General features: G+C 57.2%; 1 protein-coding gene across 3 annotated transcripts; it reads left to right on the forward strand.

Moving 5' to 3' along the window:
- Positions 1–1,806: 1,806 nt before the first annotated feature.
- Positions 1,807–16,734, forward strand: ITM2C (integral membrane protein 2C). Of its 3 annotated transcripts, none has more exons than XM_078328803.1 (6): positions 1,807–1,872; positions 11,192–11,332; positions 13,379–13,567; positions 14,352–14,462; positions 14,889–15,039; positions 15,499–16,734. In XM_078328803.1, exons 1-6 carry the CDS (start codon positions 1,813–1,815, stop codon positions 15,588–15,590), a joined length of 744 nt encoding a protein of 247 aa, XP_078184929.1. In that variant the 5' UTR covers positions 1,807–1,812; the 3' UTR covers positions 15,591–16,734. The 3 variants fall into 3 exon arrangements, with proteins under 3 accessions (XP_078184929.1, XP_017829278.1, XP_002749925.1); XM_017973789.4 differs by lacking the exon at positions 1,807–1,872 and adding an exon at positions 2,036–2,233; XM_002749879.6 differs by lacking the exons at positions 1,807–1,872; positions 11,192–11,332 and adding an exon at positions 2,036–2,233.
- Positions 16,735–17,578: the final 844 nt, after the last annotated feature.

A 17,578-nucleotide genomic window follows, 5' to 3' on the forward strand; every position in this document is an offset into this window, starting at 1 on the left:
CATTGGCATAGAATGGAGTTTTCCAGAGGCTACCCGTGTGATGACATCGCTTTGATGGTCAATGGAATATGTGTATTCTGTGTCTTAAAATTCTCTGAGTTTTAATTTCTAATATGGTAAATGTTGATAGACGTAAGCCACCTAAACAAAAGCTCTTGGGGTCCTGAAACCAAAACATGTAGGAATCAGTGCCCTAGGTTTTACTCCTGGCACTTGGCCGGCACTAAGCCCACGGTCAAGGGTAAGGAGAGGCATGAGGGGACGTACACAGTGCTGAAGGTGCGCAGGAAAGGGACTTAGGCCGGCCAATAGGGAAGGTTTTCCAAGGGAAGTGGGGCACTCTCCTGCCAATCTCAGGCATGTGGATGCTTCCCCCAGGTGACCCTGTCTTGCTGACCAGAGATGTGTGCCACACCAGCTCTGCGACCCTGGGTTTAGTCATGCTACTTTCTGTCACTATTAACATGAGGCTAACGTAGGTCACAGAGGCTGTGACAAAAATGAAACAACCCAACGCATGTGAAAGAACCCAACACAAAGAAGGTTGCACGTGATCACATCCTTGCTTGCTGGGGTGCATCTTGGGCGTTTCTGTTTTCTGCCGCAGAGCTTAACACAATGCTTGGCACGCAGGGGTGCTTGCAAAAATACTGAGGGAAGGAATGCATGTCGGGGGTGTGGCCTAAGCGAGGCGTGGAGCTTGCCTTCTCCAAAGCCCAGGACTCACGTCGGATCTGAGCAGGTGGTGAACACTAGTCCACACCACCTTCTCTCGGCTTCGGGCCAAACAGATTCCTCCTTGGCTCCTCTAAACCATCTGTCTTCTTCCACCTCCGCATTCCCTCCCCCAGTTCCCCAGGCTGGTGCCCTTAGCATCAATTAGACTTTCTTCTTTCTGCACCTGTCCGTCCTCACCGCCGCTAGGTTCATCCAAGATCCGAGCCAAGATGTTCAGGTCTGGGACGTGGGCGCTAAGGGCCCAAGGCAGCTTCAAAAGACCTGACAGGTAAGAAGAGAGATCAATGGAGGACTCTGGACTGTTCCCCTCAAGCTGTCGGACACCCCTGCCCTCACTGTCAGCCCAACAGCAGAACCAAGGCGGACCATTCAGCACCTGTGTGTGTGGCTGGGCGCTGTCCCCGGACCAGGGTCAAAGAGGAAAGATTAGGGGTGTTAGTGCCAAGAACAACCGTCCCAGCAACAGAAGCCCCTGCCTCCCCAGTACCCGTGATACTTTGCAGGAGCGGAGTCTTGAGTGGAACCCGAGCCTCTGACATCTGCCCTAGGGGTCTTGCCACCACTCTCACCAGGGTTCTCCTGGATGGGTGAGACAACGGCAGTTCAGCCGGTCACCCTGTAGTAACTGAGGCTGGGGCCAACACAAAGGAGCCAGGGAGCAAGAGCGGCCTGCCCTTCTCCACTGCTGGCGGCTCCAGCCTGCACCCCAGGGCCCCCCAGGGCCCCCCAGGAAGGTCTTGCAGGAAGGAAGAATGAAGGCAGAAGCAAGATGGAGAATGAAGGAGGCGTGGATGGATTCAGAAGGCAGGACCGAGGCAGCAGTTATGCGTCTGCCTCGAAGCCTCCTCCCCCGCCAAGGCCAGGTCGGAGGAGGGGGGCGTGAGGGCAGCTACAGCGGAGGCTCCTTCGTTGCTAAAGGGGAGGATCTGAAGAGGGGGCAGGAGAGACGGGTGGGGGGTGTTGCCTGGAAGCTGCATTTACCTGGCAAACACTGGGTTAACAAAGCCTTGCGCTGCGGGGATGCTGGCCGCGGATGGGGAATGGGAGAACGGATCCGAGCGACAGGCTGAATGAATGAGTGAGCGAGTGAGTGACTGTGCGAGCGGACGGCGGAGGGAACTCCGACCAGCCCAGGTGCGGAGCGGCGCGCCCGGCAGGGGTCACTGCGGGCTAGGCGGGCAGGAAGGGGGCGCAGGCGCGGCGGGAGCCGGGGCCCTCCCGCGGGGACGGGGCGGGGAGGGCTGGGGGTGGGGCTAGAGAGAGGGACGCGAGCTGGATCCAAACTTCCGGTGCCTGCAGAGCTCGGAGCGGCGGAGGCACCGACCGAGGCTGCACCGGCGGAGGCTGCGGAACGGACGTGCGGGCTGGCGCAGCCATGGTGAAGATCAGCTTCCAGCCCGCCGTGGCCGGCATCAAGGGCAACAAGGCCGACAAGGCGTCGGCGTCGGTCGCGGCGCCGGCCCCGGCCACCGAGATCCTGCTGACGCCGGCAAGGGTGAGGGGCCAGGGCTCAGGCGGGGGCGGGGGACCCAGGCGCGAGAACCAGGCGCGCCCCGTCGGCCCTGGGGACTGCCCGAGGCGCATCAGGCAGTCGCGCGCGGAACAGTGTCGGGAACTCTGGATGGTCGCTTATCCCAGACTGAGGAGGGGGCTTGAGTCCCGTCCTAAAGCAGCAGCCAACAGCCGAAGTCCGAAGAGTGGGAGGGGGCCTGGCGCTGGTCTTCAGGTGGGGAAGTGCTCAAGGTCTCTTCCAAAAGTGGGGGGCCCCTCGCCGCCTGGCCCCCAAATAGGGGGAGGGGGCTGGTCCGAAGAGGTTCGAGGAATGTTGGTGGTGGGTACGCGTCTGGTTCCAATCAACCGGGAAAGCCGCGAATCCGTTCCCCAGGTGGGGGATGGGAGGAGGGTTAGAGGTAGTTTTTCCAAAGTAGGGCGATGGGACCTGATTGGCTGGGGAATTGGGGGGGGTGGTCTGGTACCAAGGAAGAGGGAGGAGCTGTTGGTTTCCTCCCACCTTGGGGGCTGCGGGGAATAGAGGATGTGCTGCTGGCCTGTACCGGAATTGACAGACCAGAAAGTGATGAAATGGAAATCAGCCAGAACCGACGGGGCTGCGCCTCTGGACGTCGGGGTTCCGAGGCCGGGCGCCCTCATCCCACCCCACGCCCTGCCGTCTGGGCCTCCCTGCTCCTCTCTCCTTTCTCCCAGCCTCTCGCTGGGCTATACCCCGTCCCCGCGGGGAAGGCTCCCAACTGCCCTAGTGCCCTGGCATCCTGGGTCCCCGGGCTCTGTGCGCCCCGCCCCCTGGCTTCCTCCGCCTTCCCTCTGGCCTGGGGGAGAGAAGGCATTTCCGCCGTGGAAGACTGAGCTGCTTGCCTTGTGTCTGGGGAGGGCTCGCAGGGGGTAGAACGCGTGGCGGGCAGGGACAGGGAGGGAGGGACAGCTGGCCTAGCCAGGTTTTATTGTGCCCCGCAAAGGTGTCTACGTGGGCGCCGCCCTCAGAGGTCTTGTGGTGCACCAAGCCCTAGTCCTCCCCGCCTCCCACCGCAGGACTGAGAAAGTCTTTGTCCGCTGCTTCCCCCCTCCCTCTGCAGGCTTCTGAAGTCTTCCGGAAAGCCTAGCCCCCTCCCCAGGTTTTGTGGCTCAGATGCAGCCTTGCCTGGGGCATTAAGGGGCCTGCAGAGGATGACCTCGACCGTGGAAGAGGGGACGCTGGAGAGGCCCATCAGAGTTGGGTGTCAGCCTGGGCAGAGACTGTGAGTGAGGAATGCCAAGAGACTGAGAACTCACCTGCCCTTGTATGGGGCTTCCTGCAGCAAGCAGTGGCCCAGAGCCACAAAGGTTCAACAATCTCCTAGGCCAGGTTGGGGGGTTGCTGTGCACCCCATCAGAGCAGCTGCTCGCTTCATCTGAAGCTTAGGTGGGTGGGGCGAGCTCCATGTTTGCAGAAGGCGGTTCTTCAGCTTTAAAAGTCTGCAAGGGGCTCCTGAAGACCCCTTTTCTAGGGAAGGGAAGCTGCCCTCCATTCAGCCTGGGGAGGGGCAGCGATGGGGCAGGAGGCAGCATTCTTGCCCATGTCTTTTCCTAGCCACCTCTTCCTGGAGGTATTTGAGAAGGTGGGAGGATCGGGTCAGACAGTGGGAGAGTGTCATTCCAACTCTATCAGAAAGTCCCCCAAATTTTGCAGGAGCGGCACATTCTCCGGCCACAGCCTGCTGATGCCATGGGGTTGGGCAGGGTGACAGAGCCCTGCATCTCAGGGCATAACTGACATCCCAGCTTCTGGCTGCTCCTCAGGCTCTGAAATTGAGCGTCCTTTCTTCCCCCTCACCCAGCATGAAATGGAAATATCAACATCTTCTTCTGCATGCTGTTTGTAATGGCCTTGAGCCGGCTGAGTACCTCCTCCCCCAAAACTTTTGTTAGTGGGGCAGGGTCCCCTCCCTCTCTAATTGGCAAGGGAGAGCTTAGGAGTGTGCGATCTGGGGAAAATTAAAATCCTGGCACCGTTAGGACAGAACTGCCTGGTAGTAAACTTTCACAGCTTCCCCAGGCCCTGGTGTGCTGCACGGGGACTTCAGGTGTTACAGGTTGCCCATCACCTGCTGGATTTGGAGCCTTGGAGACAGTTCACTTCTGCCGGCCTCCTGTGGCCCCACTTGGCCAACGGGCACATTTCCTTCTCAGCCAGTCTCTGGCAAGGGGCCAGCCCTCCTCTCCTGCTCCCAGCAGTGAGCAGGCAGGAGGCCCATTTCCCAGCTGCAGCTCAGTGCACTGGAAGAGATGGCAGCCAGGAGCTGCTTTCTCAGGGCCGGGCGTGTAGATTTTTTTCCCATACCATTGGGGATGCCCAGGAAAGCTTATTAAAATGTTTCTTCAGGCTGGCGGTGACCCCAGAACCCTCCTTGGTGTCTCAATTTGGACTCTAAAACAAGATTTATTTTATATTTTATCTATTATTATTATTTTTTTTTTTTTTTTGAAGCAGAGTCTCTGTCACCCAGGCTGGAGTACAGTGGCACGATCTTGGCTCACTGCAACCTTCACTTCCCAGGTTTAAGTGATTCTCCTGCCTCAGCCTCCCAAGTAGCTGGGATTACAAGCACCTGCCACCATGCCCAGCTAGCTTTTGTATTTTTGGTAGAGACAGGGTTTCACCATGTTGTTCAGGCTGGTCTCAAACTCCTGACCTCAGGTGATCCTCCCACCTTAGCCTCCCAAAGCACTGGAATTACAGGCATGAGCCACCAAGCCCGGCCCAAAACAAGATTTAAAAAGTGATTCCTGGGAGGAGCACTCAGTGAGTGAGCAGATGATTGTCCGTTGGGGCAGTTCTTGCCCTGTGTCCAGGCCAGGAGTGAGGTCGGGGTGGGGCTGGTTGAAGTGGCTGGAGCGCCCTCTCAGTGGGCACTGCCCCTGCTTCTGAGAAAAAACTGCAACACAAGGAGGATTTTGTCTGCGGACCTGAGGCTGGAAGGAAGTGCCTCAGTGGGCCAGGGAGGGATGGGGGTGGGGGCCAGCTGGGCTTCCAGCTGCCCAGCCTCCCCACATGGTGTTTTAACCCTGAGATAATGAGGAGCCTGCGCTGATGGGCCGCTGGGGCACTGCCAGCTTGGGAAGTAGGCTGGACCAGAATCACCCCCTGGGGCAGCAAGGTGCCCCCTTCACAGCGCCAACTGGATCCCTCTTCCCCTTTGGGGGCCCACTGGCTGGCCCTGCCCCTCTTAGCCCACCCCTTCTCCCCACATCCTGCCTGTGCCAGCATGCGCACACGTGCGCACACACACGAACACACAGATGTGAGCATGTGGGGGCTGCAGGGGAGAGAAACAAGTCAAATGCAATCATCTTCTTACCTCTGCAATTTTCTCCTTGGCATTTGCCTTTGATTAATGGCCCTGTGTCACCCCCTCCCCAGCCTGCATACCTGGGGATCAGATTTCACTTTCCTTGTGTGTCCTGGCCTCAGGCCCTTGGCAGGAGGAGCTGGGTCTCCTGGAGCCGTTGGGGGAGGGTCCGCTGCCAGCCAGGGGGGTGAATCTGGCCAGCCTGGAGTCCTACCCCAGTGTCCGCTGACTGTGAGGGCCTGCCCTAAAAGGAACTTGTGAAGCGGCGGCCCTGCTCCATCCAGGTCCTTCCCTGTGGCAGCATGGGGACTTTTAGGACTGTTGTCCATTCCTGGGATTCGGCGTCCGGGCAGGCCCCACGGTGGCTTCTCTGCTGCCCGCTTCCCTCTCCATTCCCTCATTTCTGTTCGCTCCTCTCAGCAGTCCTTGGATGTTTCAAGACCGTCAGCAGATTGCCAGTGAGGATGAGTTTCTCTTAGCGCAGGAAAAAAATGTTTATGGTGAAATCACGGAAGCACAACCTGGCTGCCCGCTCTGTCCCCCACCCCACGCTCTCCAAGTTCCCTCTCTCAACAGGGCTCCTCTAGCAGTGAGCTCTTGTTCTCTGCAGATGCCTTGACTTTCAGGGGTGCTAGAGAAGAGGGAATTCTCCTGGCCCAGCCAAGCCGAGAGCACAGCTGCACAGATGCTGCCCACGGGGCCCGCAGTCTGGAAGGGAGGACAGGAGGGTGATGGGAAACGCTGATCCTGTTGGCAGGTGGCATCTGTGCTTGTGGACCATTGGGCTCTGTGTGCTCAGTGGGTGTTTGCCCACTCCCCTGTCCCCCAGCTAGGCTCTGTCTTGAACAAATACAAGACACACACACTCGATGGATTCCCCGGCCTCTGTGGTCTGGAGCCTGGAGAAGAAAGCTGCTGAGGACCAGGAGAGATGTGGGGGGGTGAGATGAGACCTCCAACCCCGTCTTCCCCGTTCTCAGCCTTGGCCTCAGCAGTTCGATTCTGGCTGCTGAACCCCTCCAAGCAGGCTGCAATCTGCAATCATAGTTTGATCGCTTGCAGTGAATTAAGTTAATTTGGACGTTGTTACTGGAGGACCAGAGCTGGGGAGCACTCCCCTCCAGCTGTGGGGGTCTGCTGAGCTAATGCCATAGTTGGCCGGTTTCCCCTGACCATTTTGGCCCTGGCTTTGGTAATCATATAATGAGTGCCACTGTGGGTCTCAGTTTAAGTTGGCAGGGAGAGGCCCAGGCCTCTCTCCAGTCCCTGGATGTCCAGCTCACGTGCCCTTTGCTCAGAGAGCTCTGTTGCCTTGGAAACAGTATGGAATATTTTTCTACTTTCTACATGGGAGCCCCCCAGACCTCTGTCAGTAACTTCTCCCTGCTGGCAGCAACATTTTTCTGGGTCTCCAGCATGATTGGTGGAGCAGCTGGGGTCTCAGGAAGGCGGGCCAGTCAGCCATCTTTCAAGTGAGCTGGGCACCTGGGATCCCGAGGGGCCAGGGCTGTGGGTTGAGCACAGGCTCCCTGATGCCCAGCTGTCCCCAGACAGGTGTAAATAGCCCAAGATCACAGGCTGCTTCAAGGGTCAAAGGGACAGTGAGGGTTCCAGGGCTTTGGAATTTGAGCCTGGGTGGTTTTGGTTTCTTGTGTGTGTGTTTTGAGATGGAATCTCACTCTGTCACCAGGCTGGAGTGCAGTGGCAAGATCTCAGCTCACTGCAACCTCTGCCTTCTGGGTTCAAGCAATTCTCCTGCCTCAGCCTCCAGAGTAGCTGGGACTACAGGCGCCTGACTAATTTTTGTATTTGTAGTAGAGATGGAGTTTCGCCATGTTGGCCAGGCTCGTCTCAACCTCCTGATCTCAGGTGATCCACCCACCTTGACCTCCCAAGATGCTGGGATCACAGGAGTGAGCCATCACGCCCTGCCGCCTTGGTGTTGATGGGTTGGGCACCATAGGCAGAGGCAGCACTGGGGCGGGATTTGGGGGTTCTCCCTCTGTGTGGGGCTTTATGGAGGAAGAAATGCCTTTGCCTCCACACGGGGACATCGGTGCCTTCCTGTCTACTTCCTGGTAGCCTCTAATTCTGCCTTCTGCGCTTCTGCTCTTAATGGTGTCTCCGAGGGTTTGGCTTTGCCAGCTGGAGGGGAGCTGGGAGGGTGGCAGGGTGGCTGAGCCCGAGTGCGTGCTGGGGGGCATCAGCAGGGCCAAGAGAGGGAAGTGCCCACCATCAGCCTAGGTAAGGTGGGGGTCCCCAGCCTTCACAGTGAGGGGTCTTGGCAGGAGCCACGCCCTTCTCAGCCACACCTGCCACACTGCTCTTCAGCGGGGGCCACAGAAGCCCCACCTTCTCCCTGCTCTGTCTTCTCCAACCTTCCTCTGTGGGGCCTGCAAGCCCAGCCCCTCCCGCAGGACAGCGAGATGCTGGACCAACCCAATGGAAAGGCGAGGCCGCCCTTTGCCATAAAGCTAGCAGGCTGCCCCTTGTCGGTGAATTTAATTCTGGAGCAGCCCCTCAGGCTCTCCCAGGTAGTGCTTTGACTTTTTTTTTTTCACCTTTTCTGTCTTTCTGGTTGTTAGCGATCTCACAAGCTAGTGTCTCTGGTTTTCCAGAACACAGGAGCAGAAGTCTGGCCACAATGCAGCCTCAACAGCTGTCCACAGAGGCAGCCCTAAAAAGGAAAGGCTCGGCTGATAAAGATCTGCTATTTTTATCTAGCACTTTATCCTTCACAAAGGGCTTTTAGGTTCTTTGTCTTGTTTAATCCCAGCAAAACCCCTGTCACACAGCGTCTGTTCACATTTTGCCTGGGAGACCCAAGAAGGGGGAGGTTGCAGTGCCCCGCTAGGGCCGCAGCCCCATTTGACCCCTAAATACAATCTGAGCCTTGGGGTATGTCGTACCCTCGGCGGGATTTGCAGCTGCTGTGGGCAGCCTGTCCTGTCCTGGAGTCAGCCACCTTTCCTTAAGACCTCAGCAGCACCAGAAGAGCAGGAGGGTGTCACTGGCCACCTGGTTTGCAAGAGCTCCTGGGTGGCTCGATCCCTGGGAGATGCCAGCAGAATGTGTCACTGGTCTCTGTCTGCTCCCAGGAGTCCATTGGAAAATCAAAGCCATTTAGTCCCCACCCCTCCAGTCAGCCGCTGTCCCTGAGGGCCCTGTGCACTGTGGCCATGCACATCACTTGCTGGTGACCTTGGTTGGTGCCCCTGGCTGCTGAGGGCACGGTGGGGAGAGGCCCCAGGCCTGCTCATGGGAGGTGGTGAGGGCAGCAGATGCATCTCCCACACCCACCAGGCAGGCTCCCTGGGGGCAGACTTGAGTGTCAGGGTGCTGGACAGGTAACGGCACCCCATGATGAGGACGCTGGAGGCCGGCTGACCTGCTCATAAATGTCCCCTGAGAGGGGAGTGTCCTCCAGACATTTTCTGTCCTTTTCCTAAGCAGGGCGGGTCAGACCCTCAGCTTCCCAAGGCACAGGCTCCACACTCTCCTGTGCTGTAAAAGGGTTGGGGGTGAAACCCGAGGAGCTCAGCAGGCCTCGGGCAGGACCCCTGTGCTGTGCTGAGAGATAGGGTCTGTCCTGGATCACTTAGGCCAGAACCATGCCCTCCGGGGGAAGGGAGAAAGGAAATGTGTTCCAATCCCAGAACGTCTGGCCATAAGGGGCCCGAGAAGTCACTTAGTCTGACCTGCTCATTTTGAACTTGGGGAAGCCGAGGTCCAGAGAGTGCTAAGCAGGCAGGTAGTGGCAGAGCCGGAATGAGAAGCTTCAGGCTCTTGGACTGGATCCCCTGCCCTCCCCCATACCGTGGCCGTCCACAGGGACTGACATCAAACTTCACACTTGGCTGTGACTGGACACCATGGAGGAGGGTTAAATGGTGGACACTGGAAGCAGAGACTGGCCTGGGGCTTTTGCAATATGTCCAAGGGTGAGCAAGGGCCTGGGGCAAGGCATAGAACAGACAGAAAACGGACCACGCTCACCTGCCTGGCTCTCGGCCAGTGCTCTGGGTAAAGCCGTTTTGGTGGTTTTCTTTTTTTGAGACGGAGTCTCACTCTGTTGCCCAGGCTGGAGTGCAGTGGCACAGTCTCGGCTCACTGCAACCTCTGCTTCCCAGGTTCAAGAGATTCTCCTGCCTCAGCCTCCCGAGTAGCTGGGACTACATGTGTGCGCCACCACGCCTGGCTAATTTTTTGTATTTTTAGTAGAGACAGGATTTCACCATGTTGGCCAGGCTGGTCTCAAACTCCTGATCTTGTGAACCACCCACCTCGGCCTCTCAAAGTGCTGGGATTATAGGTGTGAGCCACCATGCCCAGCTATAAAGCAGTTTTATTGGATTTTACATTCACACACCTACGTCCACCAGCCCACACACGTGTGGCCTGGAGTTGGGTTAGGTTGGCTCCTTGGCAGCCCTGCAGCTGTGATCTTGAGCCCAATTCTGGCTCCAGAGCAGGTTTTACCAGGCACCTGCTAGCCTGACCCTCCCGGCAGCCACCCTTCCCCTAGCAGGAGCTCCCTGGCGCGTGGAAGCTTCCAGGCTTCATCCTGTAGCTGTTACCCCACTTGTAACCGCCTGCTGGACCCCTGGCTGGGGACAAGCACTCATGCTCACACCCTGCGTGGCTTCTGGAGCCTCTGCCCCCATCAGTCAGGTGCTCCCTGCACGGCCTCCTTGGTGGAGTCCAGCAGCCTTACACAGCCTGCCCACCTCCCATTGCCCACATTTTAGTCTACCCTCTGCACCTCAGTTTCAGAGTGGAGATGGTCACTCCCCAGCTCAGAAGCCTTCCGGGGCTCCCCATCACCCAGACCAGCAGCTCCCAGCCTGCCTTGTGCATCCCGATTCCTATAGAGATTTCTTTTTTTTTTTGAGACAGAGTTTCACCCTGTCGCCCAGGCTGGAGTGAGTGCAGTGGCACGATCTCAGCTCACCGCAACCTCTGCCTCCCAGGTTCAAGCAATTCTCCTGCCTCAACCTCCCAAGTAGCCCAGATTACAGGCACCCGCCACGATGCCTGGCTAATTTTTTGTATCGTTAGTAGAGACAGGGTTTCACCATGTTGGCCAGGTTGGTCTCAAACTCCTGACCTCGTGATCTGCCCACCTCAGCCTCCCAAAGTGCTGGGATTACAGGCATGAGCCACCGTGCCTGGCCCTCTATAGAGACTTCTTTCTTCTTTTTTTTTTTTTTTTGAGACGGAGTTTCACTGTTGGTCCCATGAAGTCACCAAGGCCAGGTTGGTGCATCCCCCATCTTATATTTGACAGAATATACCATGGTCATGGCTGATATAAGCAAGGGGACTAGGCTTAGCTAACTCAAAATGCACCTGCTGAACCCCGTGGGTCCCTTTCGGTGGCTTTGAGGTGTGTCTCGGTTTCTCTTTCGAGGCGTGTCTCAGTTTCTCTTTAGCCGGGAGGAGTCTGGACCACCCTGGCGGGCCTCCCTTGCCTTCCAGTTGTCAACTCATTCCTCCCCTTTCCCCCAAGACTCCCTCTGGATCCAGCCAGTGTCGAAACCTCACTTACGGAGGGGGTGATTTCCAGGGAGGGGCCCCGGCCCCCGCTGACCCAGCATTGCTATCCACAGGAGGAGCAGCCCCCACAACGTCGCTCCAAAAGGGGGGGCTCGGTTGGCGGCGTGTGCTACCTGTCGATGGGCATGGTCGTTCTGCTCATGGGCCTGGTGTTCGCCTCTGTCTACATCTACAGATACTTCTTCCTTGCGCAGGTGAGGGGCCGGGCAGAGGGCGGCAAGGCCTGGAGAAGGGTCACGTCTAGAGAGGTGTGGAGGGAAGTGTTGGCCGGGGGTGGGGCAAGGAAGACCCGGACATGGCCTCAAGTGGCAGTGAATGCCCAGCCAGCCCACAAGACTGGGGTGCTCTTCCTCCTTGGGGCCTCCTTGGACTCAGGCCAGTACTATCTTTAGCCCCTTGTCCTGGGGAGCCAAGCATGAATCCAGGTGACAGCACCAGGCCCGCCCCACAGGGCCTCCCTGGGGAGTTCTCACCGGAACCCAGATCTGGCAGAAACTGGAACTAGAACTGCAGTTGCCCTCAGAGCTCAGACCCTGCACCTGCAGGTCACGCTTTAAGGCTGAGCTAATTCTGCTCAGGCATGGACATTTGGGTCACCAAACAAAAAAGGGATTGGGGTGGGTAGAGACAGTCTCCACCACCTCCTTCCAGAAGCAGGAGGGTGGCCTTGCTGCCACCTCTCACCCCTGTCCCCAGGGTGCCTGGGCACAAAGCTGGGCCAACCCAGCCCTGGAAGGGAGGGAGTGTCGCTGTGTGACTGGAAATGAAGGTAGGTATATTAAAAGGATAAACCTAAATACAACTCACAGGCAATCTCAGGGTGACAAAAGGCTGAGACTTGCCAGTCATTTATGACCCAAGTGACTTCCCATTCCTAAGCATTTAACTTTGTTTTCCTCCAGTTTTTCCACGATGGAAATTGCTGAAGAGTTTGCATTTGATGTGGCTTTCCCCTTGAAAGCTCGACTCCCACACACTTGCCAGCTTCCCTTTTTGTCCCCCGCCTGCTCCCACCAGGGCCTGCTTCCCCCTTGTTCCAGGGTTATGTGGGAGCCTCCCCCAGCCTCTTCCTGTTGTGGCCCTACCCTAGGACCTGGTCTAGCACTTCCCGGTCTCTGTTCCCCCCAACTCACACCCTTGCCCTCCCACCTCAGTTCCCCGGGCGTGTGACACCTCTGAGCGGGCGTATGACACCTCTGAGCGGCCCCTGGGTCTGTGCCCTGGGAAGGTATTCGAGGTGTCCAGCCACAGTGGGATGCAGCCCCAGAGCCTCGCCTTCCCTGGGCTCTCATCGATGCACAGCCCATAGGAGTCCCTCATGCTGTGATGAGTCATCCTCCCTGGAGAGTTTGCACTGAATAAAAGACGGTGGAACCCTGCCGATACCAGGCCAGGCAATCCCCAGTATGTATCTACAACCCTCTCCAGGAGCCCCCCCAGAAGTAAGAGTGGGCAAACTGGCCCGCCCGGCTGTTCATCTAATGGGATTGCACCAGGCGCCCTGTCCCCCTTACTGACGGAGTGACTGGACTGGCCCACCAGACACAGTGTCTGTCAGGGTTTCCCCCAGACAAGGATTGGGGATGTCCAGGAAGGGTGATGGCACTTGTCCGAGGCCGGGCGTGGAGGTAACCATGGTAGGGGCATGAGAATCTAATGGTGTCGCCTCCAGGTCCACCTCCCCACCCCAGATATTGGGCACCTCCAGGTCTGTGGAGAGCAAGTGACAGGAAAGGCAGGCGTGTACAGGCCTAAATGCCGAACTCTTAGGTTTGTCCCTGAGGAGCCACTGCCAACCCCAGGCTTTTTCTCCAGTGTCTGTACCTCTGTGGAGGGCACGGAGGTGGCTGGGTCCTTTTCCTACTCGTCAACCCCATTTCCCAGTCAAGACTCATGGACTTGGAGGCCAAGAGACCTTAGGGCTCATCACGCTTTGCAGATGCGGAAACTGCGGCCTAGAGAGGTCTGCTCCCTAGGACCTGGCAGACACAGCTCATCCCCCCTCCCATTTGTGAAGCTGGGCCTCAGCTTATCTCCTCACTGGCATCCCCAGACTCTGACCGGATGCCCCACAGTCTCAGTTTCTCCATCTGTGAAATGGGTCACACAGTCCCCACTCTTCTTGCTTCCCCAGGCTTTTGGGGCATGCAGTAGATGGGTAGGCAGAGAGGGCCTCACAGAGTGCACTGTGTGACCAGCCTCTCTGTCTGCCTGTCTGTCTCTCTGTCTGCCTTACTCAGCTGGCCCGAGATAACTTCTTCCGCTGCGGTGTGCTGTATGAGGATGCCCTGTCCTCCCAGGCCCGGACTCAGATGGAGCTGGAAGAGGATGTGAAAATCTACCTCGATGAGAACTACGAGCGCATCAATGTGCCTGTGCCGCAGTTCGGCGGCGGTGACCCCGCAGACATCATCCATGATTTCCAGCGGGTGAGGCTGGTCAGGACCTGGGCGGGGGGGGCAGTCCCAGGGACCCAGGGCAAGGGGACAGGTGTGAAGGAGAACCCTCGGAGTACAGCAGATGTCTATGGTTAGGCTTACCAGGGTCTTCAAGACGCTGCTTTTCTCCCGTTGGCAGCAGTGGTTCTCGCTGAGTGTAAACTAGCTGAGGCTGATGTGTGTGCTCCTCGGCCTCCTGCCAGCTGCATGCAGGCTGTCGTGGCAGGGCTGCTGTTCCCTTTTCTGTTGACATCGTATTGAGGGGTAGCACATACACCATTGAGTACGCTGCGTGTACAGCTCAGTGGGTATCTGCAGCAGGGTCTCTGCAGAGTGGGTCTCATATAACATATGAAGTTACATATTCATATAACCCTCATGGGGCCTGGGATGGGGCATCTCTCGCTGAGGTCCAGGCTGCGCCCAGGCATGGCTGGCCCTCACAGGCTTCAGAAATGCACAGCTGGGATGTTCCCATGTTCCCCAAACCTCAGCTCTGTAAACACAAGAAGCATCTTTGTAACAACAGAGGCGTTTAGCAAACAGCTGCTATTCTCCTCTGTCATGTGGCACCTTCCACAAACAGGCTAAGAGAAGAGCAGGAAAAGGGAGCGCCTACCCAGTGTTCTGGAATCTGGGGTGCCCTGCTCCTGAAGGCCCAGGGCCCCGGGAAGGCATGGTGGGATCCCTGCCCCTGCTGGCCAAAGTTTCTTGCCACCCTGCCTGGGTTAGCTGTCACCTCCTGCAGAGACTGACCAGGCCCCTTCCCTGCCAGGGTCTGACCGCCTACCATGACATCTCCCTGGACAAGTGCTACGTCATTGAGCTCAACACCACCATCGTGCTGCCCCCTCGCAACTTCTGGGAGCTCCTCATGAACGTGAAGGTGCGCAGGGAGTTGGGGGGGTCTCTGCAGCATCCTATCTCTGTCCCCTGTCTCACAGAGGCTAGGTCTAGGGTCCAGGAAGTTCCCATGTCAGGGGTTGGGGGAGCAAGAGATGTTGCTGGCAGCTGGGCCCCGTACCCAGATTGGTCTCGCCTCTGCCATCACCCACTTCCACATCTCCAGAGTCAATGCCCCGACACCAGCTTCCTTAGTGTTCAAGGCCGTACCCTGAGCACAGACTCATGCACACGCCATAGCTCCTGGCAGCACAGGCACAGACACCAGGCACAAGCAGGAAGTCCCTGGGGACATCAGAAGGGCCAGCCCAGGGGCCTCTGGAGGAGGGAAATGGGCTGGCATTGCAGACGAGGGGTTGGAGGAGATCCTGAGGGGCTGACTCACCGCCGCGGCCGCCTCGCTTTGCAGAGAGGGACCTACCTCCCACAGACGTACATCATCCAGGAGGAGATGGTGGTCACGGAGCATGTCAGTGACAAGGAGGCCCTGGGGTCCTTCATCTACCACTTGTGCAACGGGAAAGACACCTACCGGCTCCGGCGCCGGGCAACGCGGAGGCGTGAGTGGCTGGCTTCACCCACTGTGGCCCCGTCCTGCGCTCCAGACCACAGTTATCTTCAGGCAGTGCCTGGCCCCGCTGTCAGAGAGCTCAGATAGCAGCAGCAATGACAGCTAGTGTTACCTGAGCACTTCTATGTGCCTGCAGTGCTGTCTGCTCTTTTTGACCTTTTAAGAGTGTAAGTCATCCTCATCCTCATTATTACTTTTGCTGCCCATATGAAAGGTGAGGAAACCGGTACAGAGAGGTTAACTAACACCCCTGAGGTCACACAGCAGGGAGGTGGCAGACATGGGCAGGCTGGCTCCAGCTCTTGAACTCTCCCTGTTTGTCACTGTGCTCTTTGGGTGAATTTGGGCCTGCTGTCACTTCTGCCTCCTGGGGCTCAGGCTGAGGCTGGTGGTCTTTGTGACTCAGCCAGGATGCAGGCCTCACTGGGGTTTTTCTGTTTCCTCCCAGGGATCAACAAGCGTGGGGCCAAGAACTGCAACGCCATCCGCCACTTCGAGAACACCTTTGTGGTGGAGACACTCATCTGTGGGGTGGTGTGAGGCCCTCTGCCCCAGCCCCGCTGCCGTCTTCCTCTTCTTTTTTCCAGCCGCTCTCTCCTCCTTCCCACTGCTTAGCTTGTACTTTGGACGTGTATCTATAGAGGTGACATGTCTCTCTGTTTCTCCCCAACCCTTCCCACCTCCCTGTACCAGAGCCGTGACCTCTCGGGGGCCCCCATCTCTGCTGGCCCCCCACCCCGGGTGTGGTGGAGGGAGAGGGGACACCACAAAACGGTTTCTGTGTCCCACTGTCTTGAAGCCGGGCCTGCCAAGGCCTGGGCCCAGAGTCACACTGGGAGCCCCAGGGGAAGGATGAGTTGGGGGAACTGGGTATTGGAGCCCTTGGCAAGGGGATAGGGTTGGAGGGCTGGCACAGGCTTCAGAAGTATCTGCACAATTAGAAAAGTCCCCAGAAGCTTTTTCCTTGGAGGGTACACTTCCTTCACGGTCCCTATTGCTAGGCCTGGGGCTTGAGCTGAGGATGGGACGGTGTGCCCAGGGACGGACCCACCAGAGCACAAGGGAAGGTGGCTGCCTGGGGGCGTCCCCAGGACTCCCCTCAGTGCCTTCAGTCCACCAGCAGGACCTGGAGTTTGGGGAGTAGGGATGAGTTCGTCAAGCACAATTTGTTCTCTGAGTGGAACCAAAGAAGCAAGGAGCTGGGCCCCCCAGCCCTGGCCCCCCAGGAGCACAAGCAGGGTCCCCACAGCCAAGGCAGCAGGGTGGGCTGTTGAGGAATGGGCAGACAAGGTCACCGCTCAGTCCTGTCCATGGGCAGTGAGCTGTGGGTTCTGCTGAGTAGGTGGAGCTCACTGCTTTCTCCCAGCTCTCTCCCAGGAGCCATTTTGAAAGCTAATGCGGAGGGAAAAGGAGGGCCACCTGGTACTTGTCCACCCTGCCTCCTCTGTTCTGAAACTCCATCCCCCTCAGCTTGGGGGAATGCACCTTTTTCCTTCTTCTCACTTTTGCATGTTTTTACTGATCGTTCAATATGCTAACCATTCTCAGCCCTGAGCCTTGGAGAGGAGGGCTGTGAGCCTTCGGTCAGTCTCTGGGGATGAAACTCTTACATGCTTTGTATATTTTCTCAATTAGATCTCTTTTCAGAAGTGTCTGTAGAACAATAAAAATCTTTTACTTCTGACCTTGACTTGAGCATGGCTGGAGGGGAGGTGGGAGTAGGAGGGGTGCTCTAGGCAGAGTAAGGAGCTGGGCCTCAGGGGCAGCAGGCAGGGGGAAGTCTGCAGACCTTGACATCTGGCCTCTAAAGGGCTGGGCTTCCTGGGCTCAGCCAAGGAGTGTGGGATATTCCCCTTCATAGCACCCCGGTTCCCATGACCACTCTCTGAGCCAGGTAGAGTTCACACTTTCTGGGTGAGGAGCGGAAAGGGCTGGGAGAGCTTACCAACTCATCCAAGGTCATGCTGCTTTAAGTGCCTATAAACTACCCCGTAATGGTGTACATGGCAAATGACATAATTATTGCATGTCCTTAAGCACAAGGGCGGTGTCATATTCTCCACGACATCTGGACAACTTGTAACCATTCCTGGAGGATCTGAACTGAGGTTTGGTGTGATAATCACAGGGTCACATTCTCCAGAGAATTCTGGAAGCAGTAGGAGAGCTGGCCAGAGCCACAGCTAAATGGACCCCAGAGGTGGGACCTGGACCCTGCTCTGGGGACCAGATTGGGTACCTACCCACTTGGTGCTGTTCAGTCTCAGTACCCAGTGAGGGCCATAAAATACTCAAGTTAGTAGAGACACACCTTGTTCTTGGATCCAAAGGCAATCGTGCAGAGACATCAGGTTCTTTTCACATTTGCTCATTGAAATGCAATGCAATCACAATTAGAATGTCAACTGAATTTACTTTTTAACTTGACACAATAAATTCTTTGAGGAAAGTAAACATGGAATAGTCAGGTAAATCCTGTAAAGGGTAAAGAGCAGCCCTCCAGATGCAAAGCGTTATACACCACAATC

Source organism: Callithrix jacchus, chromosome 6, assembly GCF_049354715.1.
Source record: "Callithrix jacchus isolate 240 chromosome 6, calJac240_pri, whole genome shotgun sequence".
Lineage (NCBI taxonomy): Eukaryota > Metazoa > Chordata > Mammalia > Primates > Cebidae > Callithrix > Callithrix jacchus.